An 18,638-nucleotide genomic window follows, 5' to 3' on the forward strand; every position below is an offset into this window, starting at 1 on the left:
GCATTCTTAACAACCATGTCACTCATTTCACAACTGCTTCTCTTCACCATGGTGACAAGATAGGGCAAAAACGTAAAATGTGAGGACAATCGTAAGTTCGAGGACTGGTCAAAAGTGCGAGGACCAGTCAGAAATAACTTTTTCAGCCCTCTGAGTAGTCCATATGCATAAAAGAATACAGCAATAGAGAGGGATGAAGGAAGGGAAGGGAAATTAGAGTAGGAGTGAGGGTAAGAGAGGGAGGAAGAGAGGAGGAGAAGGAGAAAGGAAGAGGAAGTAGGGAGGAGAAGAAGAGGGGGAGGAAGAGAAAGTAAGAAGGAAAGAAAAGAGAGAGATGGTAGGTTTGAGGAGAAAGATTGCTGTACAATAAAAAAGATGAAAGGGAAGAAAGCCAACCCCAAACAAATATAAAGATATTAAGATAAAGAATGAATTGCTAAACTTTAAAGAATAAAAGAGAACAAATATGAATAAATAACAATAATTAGAAACACACATACAAACATACAATGTATTTTCTTTGAACAGAGTATTTGGCCGGTTCACAAATTTAAACAGTGTTTAGTCATTTCAATTAAATTTACAATTTCTATATTTCCTTTTTGCCATATTTATTCCTCATCTATTTTTGTAAAAACCCAATATTACCCCTCATCCTCATCTCTAATCTTAATCAAATTCAATTTTTCCCTTCTATTCTATATTATACCCCTTCCCATTGTCATCTATTTTTATATCCATCCTCACATTGGTTAATTATGTAATATTACAGTTGTTTAATATAAATTCAACATTTTAATATAAATCAATTAGTTATATAACTACCTTTTTTGTATATTAATCAATATGAACATGAATATTCCAATTATTTCCATGCAATCCAATTTCTTACAAATCAATTAATTATATTTACCAATAATAATAAACCAAATAATTTCCCCCATATATTCCTCCAAACCACAACTTAACCATTTCTGCTTTCAGAAATATACAACTAATAGTATCTCAATTATTACAATTCCCTAGTTAAATAGAGCTTTTTTTGTTTTGTGTTTTAAAATCTTGAACTCTCCTCTTTTTCCCTAAATTTCCCATTGTTTGCACCTACCTTTTTTGGTGAGGAAAAAGAAAAGAAATCTGCTTGCCTAATTTTCCAACCTTGCAGCAACAGCAAAGCAGTTTCAGTTTCGTTTTTCAGCATAGCTAGGGGGAAAAAATTGCTCCAGCACTCTTTGCAAACAAGCAGCAGAGCCCTGAGCAAAACAGCTGAGAGCAAATCAGCTGAGAGCCGGGAGCCGATCTAATCAAGGGCTAATTAGCCTATGCTGAAGCTCCACGAGCCAATAAAATTACAAAAAAACACCGAACCATTTGTTAAATTGCTGACTCGCCCGCCCCTCACCCATCACTGGCTATAGGGCGGCCCTTTGAAGCCTCGCGGCAAGAATTTGAACAGTTTTTTTTTTCCTCTAGCCATCAGCTGGAACTCAGGAGGCAGCAATAGATTGGGAGTGGGCGGGGTAAGCGAACGGCCGGTGATCCAACAGAGCAGAGAGTGAGGGTGAGTGAAGGGGTGGGGGGGGTGAGAGAGGGCTTTGGCGACCCCTGTGAAATGGCCGTTCGACCCCCAAAGGGGTCGTGCCCCCCAGGTTGAGAACCGCTGCTCTTATGGGGTCTGGAGCTGGTTACTCCCTGGGGGGTCTCCCCCCAGTCCGGCATCCTTCCTACTCCTTTCGACCATCTGGCTTCCTCAGGCTCCTCTCTCAGCCGGAGTTTTTCCAACCATTTGGCAGCCTCTTTCTCTGCTTGAAGTGAAGGTATCATAGAACCCGATGCTCCCATCTGTTCTTCTTCACCTTCCTGGTCTGACATGATCTGGATTTCAGTCCCCTCGGTGGTTATCCGGGATGACTGGAGTGAGTTTCAGCTTAATGTCAGGTGTGCTTCCTTCAAAGTCCAGGAAAGAATAAGCCAAACTCCATTATTTATAGAGTAATGTACTTTTACTAGAAAATGAAGTGAACGCAATCAAGGAAAAGCTGAAACTAAAGCAATAGGCGCGAAAATTGCATATAGAAAGCATCCCCTCCCACTGTCCATCATCAATCATCCAATCCAAAGGTCTTCCAGAGGTCAGGTGGAAGCACATCTGGCATCGTCATCAATCAGGAACACGATGACGGTTGACCCGATAGCCACTTCGGAGATTAGATTTTGTTTCTTCAAAAATCCTCCAGCACACTTCCCCCACCCCACACGCTCTCTAATTCTCTCCCACCCATTTCTTATGGCAGCCAAAGCAGTAAAGGCGGAGTGTTCTGTCCCCGTCTCCACACACACACACACACAAACAGCCAGCCGAGGGTTAAGGAAGCACTTGGCACACACAGTTTGTTATCAGAAACTTGGCAGCAATATGAACACTGACTGCCAAGTGCTTTTACTTCAAGAAACGGGAGTATCCCTTCACCAGATAAACAGCAATACACACAGTTTGCAAATAGTCCAGTTCAAAACAAGAAACCTTCGGCAGATTTAGGCGTTGTTCAAAGTGACTAGCCAGAGTTAGTTTTTGTCCATCACAGAGTCTTAAATAGCCACCACACTCTCTTATATAGTCTCTGGGGTGTGGTCCAGTGACTCAGCTTAATCCCTGGCACGCCTCCTCAACTGCTGCAACCGTTTATCACGCCTTCGTTGGCGTGGATCCAGGAACAACAGATCGCCTCCATCGCTATCATCGGAGACACCTGGCTCCTGGCTAATCTTCTCTTCCTCGGCCGGCACCTAAGGCATTGCCAGAGAGGAGAGGCCTGGAGAGGGAGGCCTGGCCGACTCCTCTCCTTCATGTTGGGAGCCTTCTTCCTCCGATAAGATAGGCTCGGAGGACGGAGCCACAACAGCGGAGGCTGACAGTGGGTGTATCTAGGCGCACCCACTATAATTCGCGCGGCTGCATTCTGGACCAACTGTAGTCTCCAAACACTTTTCAAGGGTAGCCCCATGTAGAGCGCATTGCAATAATCCAACCATGAGGTGACAAGGGCATGAGTGACTGTGAGGAGAGCCTCCTGATCCAAGTAGGGTCGCAATTGGTGCACCAGACGAAACCTGTGCAAAAGTTCCCCTAGCTGTCAGATGTTGTTGCAGTCTCAGCTGTGAGTCTAGAAGGACACCCAAATTGTGAGCCCGTTCTGAGGGGGGCACTTTCTCACCCACCAGAACCAAGGATGGACAATCGACATAGTCTTTAGGGGGCAATACCCAGAGCCATTTGGTCTTGTGTGGGTTAAGTCTGAGCCTGTTGACTCCCATCCAGATCCTCACAGCCTCCAGGTACTGGCACATCACATCTACTGCCTCACTGAACTGATGAGGGGTGGAGATATACAGCTGGGTATCATCAGCATATTGCTGATATCCCACCCCGTGTCGTCGGATGATTTCACCCAGTGGTTTCATGTAGATGTTAAATAGGAAGGGAGAGAGGACCAAGCCCTGAGGCACCCCGCAGATGAGGGGCCTACGGGTCGACCTCTGTCCTCCTACCAGCACCGGCTATGATCGACCAGAGAGATAGGAGGCGAACCACCGCAATACGGTGCCTCCCACTCCTAGCTCCCTTAGTCGCCCCAGAAGGATACCATGGTCAATGGTATCGAAAGCTGCTGAGAGGTCAAGTAGCACCAAGATAGAGGAATGACCCCTGTCTCAGGCTCGCCAGAAATCATCCATCAGCGTAACCAAGACAGTTTCCATGCTATAGCCAGGTCTGAAACCGGACTGAAAATGGTCCAGATAATCGGTTTCATCCAATGACCACAGGAGCTGAAGTGCCACCACCTTCTCTACAACCTTTCCCACAAAGGGTAGGTTGGAGACTGGACGAAAGTTTTTTAATTTTGCTGGGTCCAGGGAAGGTTTCTTGAGGAGGGGCCTTACAACTGCTTCCTTCAAGGGCTGCGGGAAGGACCCCTCCCTCAAGGACGCGTTAACTAAAGCCTGGAGCCAGCCTCCTGTCATCTCCCTGCTGGCTGAAACCAGCCAGGAGGGGCACGGGTCCAACAAACAAGTGGAGGAACTCATCGCCCCTACAGCTCAAACTCCTCCCACACAATAGGACTAAGACCCGCCCCTGTCATCTCGGTCGGTATTGCCCAATCAGAGTCCAGGTCCATCCAAATCTGAGCGATTTTATCCAACAGAAACTGTACAAATTCCTCAGCTCTACCCTGCAAGGGCTCCTCCGTTCCCCCAACCTTAAGGAGGGAGCGAGTTACCCTAAATAGGGCGGTTGGGCGAGAATCAGTGGATGCAATAAGTGCGGAAAAATGTGAACATTTTGCTGCCCGTATCGCCACTAAGTAAGTCCTAACAAAGGCTCTTAAAAGTGTTCAGTCGGATTCGTCACTCTAGATGTCTCTTCTGGTGCTTCATCTCCCAGAGCTCCTCAGTAAATCAGAGAGCTTTCCTGGATCCGCTGCCATTGAGAGGCCGCAAAGGCGCAATCCGGTCCAATGCCCCAGATGCCGCCTTATGCCAGGCAGCCACTAGGGTCTCGGCCGGACTGTGGACAAGAGAGTCAGGGTCCATTAGGTGTCTGGGGCGGAATCACTTAATCAGCTCTGCCTCCCTGCAATGGAGGAGTGGCATCTTAAAGTCCAGCTTCAACAGGAAATGATCTGACAACGACAAGGGCGAGACCTCTATACCTCTTAATTCCAGATCATATCTCCACTGCCCCGAGAGAAATACCAAGTCGAGCGTGTTTCCCCCCTCATGGGTCGGACCCTGAACTACTTGGGTCAGGTCCATGGTTGTCATGGAAGCCATGAACTCCTGAGCCCCTCTGAGGATTCGCCAAGTGATGGTAGGTTGAAGTCCCCCAGTACCATAAGCCTGGGGAACTCCACCACCAACCCGGCTACTGCCTCTAGCAGCAGAGGCAGGGCTGTTGTCACGCAGCTGGGAGGCAGGTACGTCAACAACAAGCCCAACTGAACCCTTGAGTCCAACCTCAAGAGGAGAGACTCACACCCAACAATCTCCGGGGCAGGGATCCTGCGAGGACAAAGGCTCTTCCGGACAATAGCTACCACTCCTCCACCCCTTCTCTGGAGTCGCTGCTGATGAAATATCTGAAACCCATCTGGGCACATCTCTGAGAGGGGAACCCTCCCCCCCGGCCCAGCCAGGTCTCAGTTATGCATGCCAGGTCGGCCCCCTCCTCCAGGATTAAGTCCCGAATGAGGGGGGGGGGTTATTGAGTCTGTCATTTGTATCTCAATAACTATCTGGTTCGGCACAGCAACCAAACAGTACAGGACAGACTTCAACAGATAGAACAACAGAAAAAACAATCACAACCAGCCTTCCTTCCATTGAGGATCTGTATATTGCACGAACAAGAAAAAGGGCTGAGAAAATATCTACAGACCTCTCACATCCTGGACATAAACTGTTTCAACTTCTTCTCTAAAGACGCCTCTATAGATCAGTGGCTGCACCATCCCTGGAGGTTTTTAAGATGTGATTGGGCAGCCATTTGTCTGGAATGTTATAGGGTCTCCTGCTTGATAAGGGGGATTGGATTAGGTGACCTCCAAGATCCCTTACAACTCTGTTATTCTGAATTCTCTGAAAGAGGGACTGGAAACACAATGACTTCAAACTGATGACACATTTAACTCAGCCTTACAGCTCAGATTGCTCATCTCCTACAGGTTCTGATTTTCTACTATTCTCCTTTTATTTGTATATTATTATTATTATTAAATATTAATAATTAATTAATATTAAATATTAACATTATTACTTACTATATTTATAGGAAACACAATCCTATGGCAACACATTTATCAGTTTATGTATACGTGCAACTTTAAATATTATTTGCATCCTGGATATTAAATAGTGCTGTTATCCTATAGTAATATTCTTGGAGTCGAACATTTGTGTTATAGTTTTATTAGATAGTGTTTACTGATTGGACATTTTACTTCTTGTTTTCAAATAACAGATTACAAGTACCAGAAACTAGCAGATCACTACTTGCAATACTAATGGCAGCTAGCCTGATATCACATATTTATTATACTCAGTCTTTAGTATGGATTATTTTTGAAGGGAATCATCTGCACTCACTTCCTAGTGGTTGGCAATTATTTTCACATCTGTTTGTAACCATGGATCTCCAATCTTCTGTTCCCAAACTTCATTATGAAAAGTCAAACTGAAAAGCGCCCAGCCCATACACTGTTGTTAACCTTGTTCTCATTAGCTGAGACTTAGCCATAAGGTCCCAGGCTGGGTTGCTGTGCAGAGATGTACTTGAATGGCTTCTATTGCTGTGGTTTTGAAATGGCTGGTTTATACAGATTAACAAAGTTGGAAGGGACCTTGTAGGTCATCTAGTCCAACCCCCCTGCCCAAGCAGACCCTACAACATTTTTGACAGATAGCAGTCCAGTCTCTTCTTGAAAGCCTCCAGTGATGAAGCTCCCACAACTTCTGAAGGCAAGCTTTTTCATTAGTTGATTGTTCTCACTGTCAGAAAATTTCTCCTTACTTCCAGGTTGAATCTCTCCTTGATCAGTTTCCATCCATTATTCCTTGTCTGGCCTTCAGGTACTTTGGAAAATAGCTTGATCCTCTCCTCTCTGTGGCAGCCCCTCAAATATTGGAACATTGCTATCATGTCTCCCCTGGTCCTTCGCTTCACTAGACTAGCCATGCCCAGTTCCTGCAACCATTCATTGTATATTTTAGCCTCCAGTCCCCTGATCATTCTGGTTGCTCTTCTCTGCACTTGTTCTAGAGTCTCAACATCTTTTCTATAGTGTGGTGACCAAAACTGGATGCACTACTCTAGGTGTGGTCTTACTAAGGCTTTATAGAGTGGTATTAGTACCTCACTTGATCTTGATTGTATCCATCTGTTAATGCAATTTAGGATTGAAATTGCTCATTTGGCTGCCGCCACATACTGCTGACTCATATTTAATTGGTTGTCCACTGAGACTCCAAGATCCCTCTCACAGTTACTGCTATTAAGCCTGGTTTCACCCAATCTATATGTGTACTTTTCGTTTTTCTTGCCTAAATGTAAGACTTTACTTCAGAATTTAATAGTGTTGTTAAATTTTGTAGATTTTGTGGTGGGCAAGTATTTTATGGGCTAAGAGAAAGTTGTCATTTCATTGCAATCCAGGGATAAGAGGAAAAATACATGCCTACCCTGGCAATACCATGGTGCCTTGCCCCAAGAACAGGAGGGTAGACTAGCTAAGGAAACTCCTAGATTATCTGGCTAGTAACCCAGCATACTTTTTTTTCTTTTTGGAAATATTGCTGTTGTTGTGGACAATCTTATCCCCTTGGCCAAGTCTCACACCCACCCACCAAATCACACCACTGAAGTGTAGAGGGTAATTGTTTCGTCTGGCAGGGATTGTTTTTATTGCAGCTGGGGGAAGGATTGGGGGTGTGGGCGGGAGAAAGATTGGACGAAAATAAGTCCATTGCCTGACTGCAACAGTGAGCATATTTACTTAAATTTTTAATTTTTAAAAAAAAATATTTAAAGAACTCCCAAACAGTGAACCTGCTCCCATTCTGCCATTTTCAAATCAATCAAATTTTGCTATGGGAAGATTCTAGGAGTTTACAAAGGACAATCAGAATAACTGTACAGTCCAAGTTATATAACAAACTAGACCATTTTAGCCACCATGGTAGATATGCCATTTTGTGCAGTTTCAAGTAAAGTTTTGAGACCAAAATGCCTTTCTGTTGCAATGGGGGAAGATAAAGAGCGCACTCATTAATACAATTAATGCTTAACGCATTGTAAGCCACCCTGAGTCTCTGGAGAAGGGCGGCATATAAATCGAACCAATAAATAAATTAATAAATAAATAAATTATGGTAAATATTTGCAGAGATCGCTTTCTCTCCAAGAGCCATAATGTAGCCCCACTTGTTACTTACTACAACTTTCAGCTTCTTCCTCACACCATCTGATGTCATCTCTCCCCGGACACATGCTGTGACCTCAATATCATGCAATCCTTGCTGTAATGGGACTATCACAAATGGTACTGCCCTGGAGGACAGGGCTTTAATCGGGAGCTGCTGTCGGTATCTTTGTCTTTCTGTGGAAGCACTGCAGAAGGCTGGGTTGTGTAACAGTTCCACTCGCACCTAGTGGAGATGAAAAAAAGCAGATGAGCCACAAGGCAGCTTTGGCCATAAGAATCATTTAAAATCCAGCTTTTCCACAGATGACACAAACACATTCCCCACTAAATCTGTTCCTGCACCAGCAAATCATTGTGATACATGGAAGGAAACACCGAAGAGGAGTACACATAGAGCACACATACACATAAATCATATCATGCAATTCATCCTTCCCTTCATCGTAAACTGATGGAAAATAGGACTATGTGAATAAATCAGAATATTTATGCAAATAAGACCCCTGAAATATAAGAGCCCAAGAGGTACTTTTTAAAATAAAGGTAAAGGTAAAGGTAAAGTTTCCCTGCCCAGTTGTATCAGACTCTAGGGTGCAGTGTTCACCTCTGTTTCTTGGCTGAGGGAGGCACATTGCCTGAAGACATTTTCCAAGTGGCCAGCATGACTATATGCCAAAGGCGTATGGAGTGTGCTGTTACTTTCCCTCTAAAGTGGTATCTATTAACCTACTTGCATTTGCATGCTTTCACACTGCTAGGTGGACAGGAGCTGGGGCAAGGAACGGGAATGTCTTCAACCACTGTGTCATTGTGCAAATGGAGCAGAGATGATTATCTAAACCAGTGTTCCTTAACTTACTATCCAAGGAGCCTTGGGGAATCCTCTAAGACTCCCACAGAGTCCCACAAAATCAAAATTATTTGCCAGGCAGTAAAGATGTTTGCAAACATTTAAAACAATGTTACCCTTATTATTATTATTAAACATGAAACTCAGTCAACTGAACATTTAAAAATGAATCACAAATACCATTGACTGGCACTAATGGCTGATACAGGTTGCTGCCAGCATTCTAGGTATCAACCAAGTATCTTCTTAAAATGTACGATGTTCCGAGTAGTACAGTTTTTTGCAGTTCCGCTGGTGTTGCTTCAGTTTTCGCCAACATCATTTATTTTAAAACATTGTATATTTCAAGAAGATACTTGGTCAACACCTAGGATGCTGGCAGCAACCCATATCAACCATCGGTGCCAGTCAATATTTGTGATACATCTTTAAATGTTCAGTTGACTGAGTTTCATGTTTAATGAATAAAAGAGATAATAATAGAAGGAAAATGTGATCATAACTTGACATGGGCATGGCTTTAGAGAGGAGCCATCAAGAAAGAAATGGAAGGTTTAATACTTGCTGCTCAAGAACAAGCACTACAAACTAAGGCCATGAAAGCGAAGATACTTTTCAGGTATTTTAGGTAGGTCGGATTTTCTTACACATTGTTCTATCTTTTCTCCAGCTATTATCTCTTGTTTATATAGTAACTCATAATACTTTTGAACTATTTTTTTCTTTTCTTCATTTCTATAACATACCATTCCTTTTTCATCTGTTAATTGGTTGATTAGATTTTTCTCCTTCTCTTTTTTCATTTTATATGCCAACCATCTGCCTGGCTTATTTGTATTTTCAAAAAAAAATTGTTTAGAAGCTCTTACTTGACAAATCCTCTTGTTCAATTAAATTCATTTCATGTTTTTTCAAGTCCATTTCTTTTTTGATTTTCTTATTTTTTGTATCTTTTTGCAATTCCTTATCCAGATTTTTATATTTTTCTTCTAACTTTTTCTGTTTTTGTCTTTTCTTTTTATTCTTTTTTCCCAGGTATGTCATTGCCAGCCCTCTAATGTATGCTTTCATTGTATCCCATACATTTTGGAGTGATGGTTTATTTTAAAGAAAAAAACCAACTCCTTTTCCAGATATTGTTGAAATTAATTTTCCTGTAAAATTATTGAATTCAAAGTCCATCTTTTCTTCTGGCCATTCCATATACCGTATTTTCCGGCGTATAAGACGACTGGGCGTATAAGACGACCCCCAACTTTTCCTGTTAAAATATAGGGTTTGGGCTATACTCGCCATATAAGACTACCCCTCTTCCAATGCACACCAAATAAAAATTAAAAAACATCAACTGGCTCACCTACAATGTAAAAGCAGCTGTGCTAGACCCAAAATGGCCCCTGCAACAAGCAGGAACCTCATACAGCCACAAAAAGCCCCCCCAAAAAACTTTCACACTCTAAACACACACAACACAACACAACTGGCTCACCCACAATGTAAAAGCAGCTGTGCTAGTCCCAAAATGGCCCCTGCAACAAGCAGGAACCTCACACAGCCACAAAAAGCCCCCCAAAAAACTTTCACACTCTACACACACACAACACAACTGGCTCACCCACAATGTAAAAGCGGCTGTGCTAGACCCAAAATGGCCCCTGCAACAAGCAGGAACCTCACACAGCCACAAAAAGCCCCCCCAAAAAACTTTCACACTCTAAACACACACAACACAACTGGCTCACCCACAATGTAAAAGCAGCTGTGCTAGTCCCAAAATGGCCCCTGCAACAAGCAGGAACCTCACACAGCCACAAAAAGCCCCCCAAAAAACTTTCACACTCTACACACACACAACACAACTGGCTCACCCACAATGTAAAAGCAGCTGTGCTAGACCCAAAATGGCCCCTGCAACAAGCAGGAACCTCACACAGCCACAAAAAGTCCAAAAAACCAACTTTCACACTTTACACACACAAAATTCCACATACAGCTTTGTGAGATTTTGTGTGTTTGTGTAGTTAGAGTGAAACACTACAGAAACACACTAAATCTCAGAAAGCTGCACAAATATTATTTTATTTTATTTTTATTTTTATATGAAAGCTAAATTTAAAACTTCCTAAATTTTAAATGGCTAGGTCTAAAAAAGAACAACTAAAAAAAACCCAATTGACTATTTTTTTTAAAGCTCCCAAAGGGGAAAAAAACTTACCCAATAGAACAGGGGTCTCCAACCTTGGCAACTTTAAGACTTGTAGACTTCAACTCCCAGAATTCCTCAGCCAGCTTTGCTTTGCTGGCTGAGGAATTCTGGGAGTTGAAGTCCACAACTCCCTGCTTGCTTGATTGCAGGCAGGGAGTTAGTTGCTGATGGAATAGATTCAGGCAAGCGAAGCAAGGCAAGCGTTGGGACTAGCCGCTGAGGTAAGCAAGCTGGAGGGGGAAAACTTTTTATCTTTTACATGGCTCTGGCCATCCCAGCTGAGTTGCAGGGAACTCAGCTGGTATCGTCAGAGCTGGGATCGTCAGAGTAAAAGGGAACAAACTTTTTTCCTTTTACATGGTTTCTGGCGATCCCAACTGAGTTGCAGGGAACTCAGCTGGGATCGTCAGAGCTGGGATCGACCGTCAGAGCTGGGACCGTCAGAGCCATGGTTCTGGCGATCCGGGCTGAGTTGCAGGGAACTCAGCTGGGATCGTCAGAGCTGGGATCGTCAGAGTAAAAGGGAAAAAACTTTTTTCCTTTTACATGGTTTCTGGCGATCCCAGCTGAGTTGCAGGGAACTCAGCTGGGATCGTCAGAGCTGGGATCGTCAGAGTAAAAGGGAAAAAACTTTTTTCCTTTTACATGGTTTCTGGCGATCCCAGCTGAGTTGCAGGGAACTCAGCTGGGATCGTCAGAGCTGGGATCATCAGAGCTGCGATCGCCAGAGCCATTTAAGGCTCGTCAGAGCCTTTCGGGCTGGTCTGCCTGATTACAGGAGAACGACACCCGGCGTATAAGACGACCCCCGACTTTTGAGAAGATTTTCATGTGTTAAAAAGTCGTCTTATACGCCGGAAAATACCGTAATTATAATCGGATTATGATCTGCCCATGTACTTGTTTCGTGTAAAAATTATAAAAAAGCAGTAGAAGAAAGAATTAACAGAAGCAATTAAATAACAAAAGAATGGGAAAACACCGGGCCCGGATGAATTACCAGCAGAACTACAGTATATAAAATACTGCAAGATGTACTAAACAATGTAATGTTGGAAGTATTTAATGAACTTTTAGTAAACGCAAAGATACCAAACTCATCGATGGAGGCATATATTACTCTTATACCTAAAGAAGACACAGATTTACAACAAATTAAAAATTACAGATCGATTTCATTGTTGAATGCTGACAAAATATCTGCATCAATAATGGCGAATAGATTTTAAAAATTGTTAAATGAATTTATACACGTGGATCAAAATGGTTTTTTGCCCAAAAGACAGATTAGAGATAATATAAGAACAATTTTGAATATTCTGGAATATTACGAAGTGCACTCAGATAAGCAAATGACAATGATATTCCTGGATGTGCAAAAAGCGTTTGACAATGTGAATTGGCAATTTATGATAAAACAATTACAAATTATGGACTTTGGGGAAGATTTATAAATATGATAAAAACAATTTATAACAAACAGTCAGCAAAGCTAATGATGAACGGAGATATGACAGAAAAGTTTAATATAATGAAAGGAACAAGACAAGGATGCCCTTTATCCCCATTATTATTTGTATTGACATTAGAAGTATTAAATAGAAACGTAAGACAAAATGAAGAAATAAAGGGATTAAAAATAAAAAAAAGAAGAATATAAACTACAAGCCTTCACAGATGACTTAGTATTTATCTTGGAGGAACCACAAATACAGGACCCAAATTAATAGATCAACTAGAAGAATATGGAGATGTGGCAGGACTGTAAATAAATAAAGAAAAGACAAAAATATTGGTGAAAAATATTACAGAAAAACAGAAGAAAGACTTAATGGAGAAACTAGACATTCAGATTGCGAAGAAAGTAAAATATTTAGGAATCCAATTAACTTCAAGATGCATAACGATTAAAGAGGATAATTATTATAAACTGAAAAATTAAATTGAGAAAAATTTGGAGAAATGGAAAAATTTACAGCTATCATTAATGGGAAGGATTGCAATAATTAAGATGAATGTATTACCGAGACTCTTATTTTTATTTCAAACAATACAGATAAAATTGGGAAAGAAATATTTTGAACAATTAAGTAAAATAATAATGAAATTCATATGGCAAGGGAAAAAAGTGAGAATTAACATTGAGGATGTTAACAAGATGCGAGACTTCGAGGAGGATTTGGACTACCTAATTGGGAACTATACTATCAGGCACAGGCATTGACGTGGATGAGAGAATAGATTGAATTAAGAAACACAAGACTATTAACTTTGGAAGGACACGATTTACAATTGGGATGGCATGCTTTTTTATGGTATGGCAAAAATAAGATGCACAGTTATTTTCAAAGACACTATGTAAGAAATGCATTATTATTAATATGGGAGAACGTTAGAGATAAATATTACTTGAAAATACCAATATGGTTATCTACAATGGAAGCGTTAATACATCCAAATATTATCAATATGGGGATTATTCTTAGATATAAAGATATACTAACAGATAAGGGGGAAATGAAAAAGAAACAAGAAATAGAAGAACAAGGGATTGAAATGGATTGGTTTACGCAATTACAAATACAACAAGATATGAAAAAGATGCTAAACTATATGATTTTTACTTGGAAATAACAGAGCTGATAAGATACTCACAGGAACAGATGAAAAAATGATTTAAAAACTATACAATTACTTATTGAGTATTAAGCTAGAATAAGAACAGATAAAAGAAAAAATGATAGCATGGGCTAAGAATTTTGGATATACAATTGAGTTAGACAAATGGCAGCAAATATGGGAAAGAAACTATAAATTAACCATGTCCACAGCATATAAAGAAAATCAATACAAAATGTTCTATAGATGGCATATGCAGGAGTGGGTTCTACTTACCTTTACTACCAGTTCACAGTGGGCCGCGCTGGTCATTATGTAAAAAATATGCCCTACCTGTATCCGAAAAGTCATGGGAACATAAAGTCGAAAAAGTTGTTGAAAATGAGACAGTGAAGATCTTGTGGGACTTTCGAATGCAGACGGATCGTCATTTGGAACACAACATGCCAGATATCACGATTGTCAAGGGCTGAAGAGTTCAATTTATTGATATCGCTGTACCAGGAGATGCCAGAGTCAAATAAAAAGAACTGGAAAAAATCATGAAATATTGCGACCTGGCCATCGAAACTACATGGTTATGGATGAAACATGTAACAGTGATACCCACTGTCATCGGGGCAATGTTCAATGTTTTTCAAGTGCTGTCCATGCAAAGCTTTGGTTTTCCATCCATTTAATCTATCATCCAGCTGTTTTTCCTTATATTCTGCCTTTGTTTCTGTTGTTTTTATAATGTTCCCCATTTTCACAGCCTGCAGCAATTTTTCTGTACTTTGGTTCACATAATCATTCAAATCTACTACTTCATTTTTCTTCTTCTACAATTTGACAGATTTGCAATAGCCCTCTGCCCTCTATTCTTCTTGGCAGGAACAACCTGTTGATGTCACTTTGTGGATGTAAAGCGTTGTACATATTCAAAAGTTTGTGTGTTTTCCGGTCCAAGTTTTCCAGTTTAGCCACAGTCCAGTTGATGATTCCAGCTGGGTAGAGTATCACTGGAACTGCCCATGTTTTAATGACTTTAATTATGTTTCCAGCATTCAGTTTTGATTTTAAAATTTTGCGGACCCTCCTGATGTATTCCTTTTGCATTGACGCTTTGATTTTTCCATTCAAGATGTTATCTGCTTCCAATATGCCTAGGTATTTGTAACTGTCAACTTTTGCTAATGCTTTCAGAATGCTTCCATTTCCCAGTTCTATTCCTTCTATTTTTTCCATTTTTCCTCGCTGCATGGAAAGTATAGCACATTTTTCAAGTCCAAAGTTCATTCTGATGTCGTTGCTGAACAGTTGAACTGTGTTGAGTATTGATTCAACACAGTGGGGGTTTTCACATACAGTTTTAAGTCATCTATGTATAGTAGATGGTTTATCTTGCCATGTTGGCTTGAGATTTGGTAGCCCAGTTTTGTGTTTCGTAGGATTATTGTCAGTGGAATTAATGCAATGTTGAACAGTAGTGGCAAAAGTGAATCCCCTTGGAAGATTCCTTGTCTGATGTTGACTTCACCAATGTTCTCCCCATTTGCTGTTAGAACTGTTTTCCATTTTTGCATATTTGCTTTCAAAAATGTACAAATATTTTTGCTGATTCCCAAGTTTTTCAGACAGGCGTTAATCCAGCTGTGGGATAATGTGTTAAATGCCTTCTTGTAATCTATCCATGCCATATTTAAATTTGTTCTTCTTCGTTTTGCATTTTTTAGTATCATTTTGTCAATGAGCAGCTGATCTTTTGTTCCTCTTGATTTTTTTGTAATTTCTTTTTTGTTCTCCTGGGTACAAACTGTTTTCCATCAAATGATTGAATACTGAATTTGCCAGTACTCTTGTAAAAAGTTTAAATGTTGTTGGCAGACAAGTAATTGGGCAATAGTTGCTTGATTCTGTGCCATTTTCTGGATCTTTCATTATCAAGTATGTTTGGCCAGCTATTAACCATTCTTTGCTTGTTGCATTTTGAAACATTTCATCAAATTGAGGTGATGGAGGCTGGTCAGGTGCTTTAACCAGTATCAATGCAGTTCGTCCAGGCCAGTTGTCGACCTTCCTTACTTGTTGTGCAACCTTATCAGTTGTTACTACAATATTCTCCATTTTGTTTCGTGTCACCTGTTTTTGAGTACCTGTGATCCAGGAGGCCATTTTTTTGTGTTCCACTGGGTTTACCCACAGTTGTTTCCAAAAGTTCAAAGTTTTTTTCTTTACATGGGTGAACATTAGTATGGACTTGACTTTCATCAAGTGACTGGTAGAAGAGGTGTTGGTTTCTTTTGAACTGGACATTTTCATGATATTGTTTTATTCATCCTTCATATCTTTCAATTTTCTTTGCTGTTGCTATTACATGCTGTTTTAGTTCTTCCATAATTTCTGTTATTGTTTTTTCTTCCAGATTGTATGTTTTGTGTACACTATTTTTCAGCTTTTTATTCTTTAGTTTTCCTTCTTTCAAATATTTAAAATTGCTGACATCTCCTCATAGTTTTTTTACTTTATTTTCAAGTCAAATTTTCCACTTTGGTGTTCCAGTGGGTTTCTTTTTTGGGATTTTATAACCCAATTATGCAGTTATAATGGCAGCTATGCTGTACATTAGTTGGTTTGTTTCACATAGTGTGCTGCAGGGGATGGAAGTTAAAATGTTGTTCACAGCATTTAGTAGATCTTACATTCGTTTGCTATGTACTTTGCGAATATAGTAAAGATAGATAAATATAGCCCATAGGAATAAAAGCTCTTTTGGAGCCCTCTATAATGTTCAAAAGTGGGAAGGGGTCCTAACAGCAAAATATTTAAGCAACTCTGATCCAAAGAGCCTTAGCCAAATGTGCCCACCATTGCCCCCATCACTGGCACTTTTTTATTGGTCACAAAATGCTGTGGCTTAGAGTTGGGAATACATAAAGTTTGCCTGTCAAAGAATTGATAGCAACACAAGTCATGCATAAGGTGACCAGACGTCCCGCTTTTGGCGGGACAGTCCCGCTTTTGAGCAATTTGTCCCGTGTCCCGCGGCGTTTCAAAAAAGTCCCGATTTTTCTTGAGCCCCAGCTGATGGCTAGAAGAAAAAAAAACTGTTTAAACTCTTGCCCGGGGCTTCAAAGGGCCGCCCTACAGGCAATCAGTGTAAAGCAGTTTTTTTTCCCCCTAGCTAAGCTTCAGAAACGAAAACGAAACCAGGGTCTTTGGTGCAGCGTGACAAAATGAGGCAGAGAGAGATTTATTTTTATTTTTATTTTTCCTCCCCAAAAAAGGTAGGTGAAAAACTGCAAACAATGGGAAATTTAGGAGGAGAGTTCAAGATTTTAAAACACAAAGGAAAAAAAGCTGTATTTAACTAGGGAATTGTAATAATTGAGATACTATTAATTGTATATTGTGTTGAAAGCAGAAATGGTTAAGTTGTGGTTCAGAGGAATATATGGGAGAAATTATTTGGTTTATTATTATTGGTAAATATAATTAATTGATTTGTAAGAAATTGGATTGCATGGAAATAATTGGAATATTCATGTTCATATTGATTAATATACAAAAAAGATAGTTTTATAACTAATTGATTTATATTAAAATGTTGAATTTGTATTAAACAACTGTATTACATAATTACATAATTAAACAATGTGAGGATGGATATAAAAATAGATGACAATGGGAAGGGGTATAATATAGAATAGAAGGGAAAAATTGAATTTGATTAAGATTAGAGATGAGGATGAAGGGTAATATTGGTTTTTTTAAAAAATAGATGAGGAATAAATATGGCAAAAAGGAAATATAGAAATTGTAAATTTAATTGAAATGACTAAACGCTGTTTAAATTTGTGAACCAGCCAAATATTCTGTTCAAAGAAAATACATTGTATGTTTGTATGTGTGTTTCTAATTATTGCTATTTATTCATATTTGTTCTCTTTTATTCTTTAAAGTTTAACAATTCATTCTTTATCTTAATATCTTTATATTTGCTTGGGGTTGGCTTTCTTCCCTTTCATCTTTTTTATTGTACAGCAATCTTTCTCCTCAAACCTACCACCTCTCTCTTTTCTTTCCTTCTTACTTTCTCTTCCCCCCACCCTCTTTTTCTCCTCCCTACTTCCTCTTTCTTTCTCCTTCTCCTCCTCTCTTCCTCCCTCTCTTACCCTCACTCCTACTCTAATTTCCATTCCTTCATCCCTCTCTATTGCTGTAATCCTTTAATGCATATGGACTACTCAGAGGGCTGAAAAAGTTATTTTTGACTGGTCCTCACACTTTTGACCAGTCCTCGAACTTATGACTGTCCTCACATTTTACATTTTTGCCCTATCTTGTCATCATGGTGAAGAGAAGCAGTTGTGAAATGAGTGACATGGTTGTTAAGAATGCTGCACGGGCATAAATGTGAGGATGGTCATAAGTGTGAGGACCAGTCAAAAGTGCGAGGACCTGTCAGAAATGACTTTTTTCAGCCCTCTGGTTAGTCCTTTTGTGCATATGGACTACTCAGAGGGCTGAAAAAGTTATTTTTGACTGGTCCTCACACTTTTGACCAGTCCTCGAACTTACGACTGTCCTCACATTTTACATTTTTGCCCTATCTTGTCACCTTGTTGAAGAGAAGCAGTTGTGAAATGAGTGACATGGTTGTTAAGAATGCTGCACAGGCATAAATGTGAGGATGGTCATAAGTGTGAGGACCAGTCAAAAGTGTGAGGACCTGTCAGAAATGACTTTTCAGCCCTCTGAGTAGTCCCTATACACATAGCCATGGCCACCCGGTCACATGACCAGGTAGCCACGCCCACCCAGTCACATGGCCTCCAAGCCACGCCCACACAATAAGCCATGCCCACAATGGTGTCCTTCTTACCAATGTTAAAATCTGTTCACCTTACCCTATAGACATAGCCATGGCCACCCGGTCACATGACCAGCTAGCCACGCCCACCCAGTCACATGACCAGCTAGCCACGCCCACAAAATAAGCCAC

At 40.5% G+C, this 18,638-nt stretch overlaps 1 protein-coding gene across 1 annotated transcript in view; it reads right to left on the reverse strand.

Annotated features, from left to right (window-relative positions):
* Window positions 1-18,638, reverse strand: part of LOC139312978 (A.superbus venom factor 1-like) — a 104,197-nt gene that overhangs the window by 21,474 nt on the left and 64,085 nt on the right. The window contains exon 20 of the mRNA XM_070938224.1: window positions 7,990-8,202. Within this exon, the coding sequence (XP_070794325.1) occupies window positions 7,990-8,202 (213 nt within the window). The remainder of the gene's footprint in view (window positions 1-7,989; window positions 8,203-18,638) is intronic.

This window comes from Pituophis catenifer, unplaced genomic scaffold, assembly GCF_029215685.1.
Source record: "Pituophis catenifer annectens isolate HBS135680 unplaced genomic scaffold, rPitCat1.0.hap2 SCAF_2, whole genome shotgun sequence".
NCBI classification, from domain to species: Eukaryota; Metazoa; Chordata; class Lepidosauria; order Squamata; family Colubridae; genus Pituophis; species Pituophis catenifer.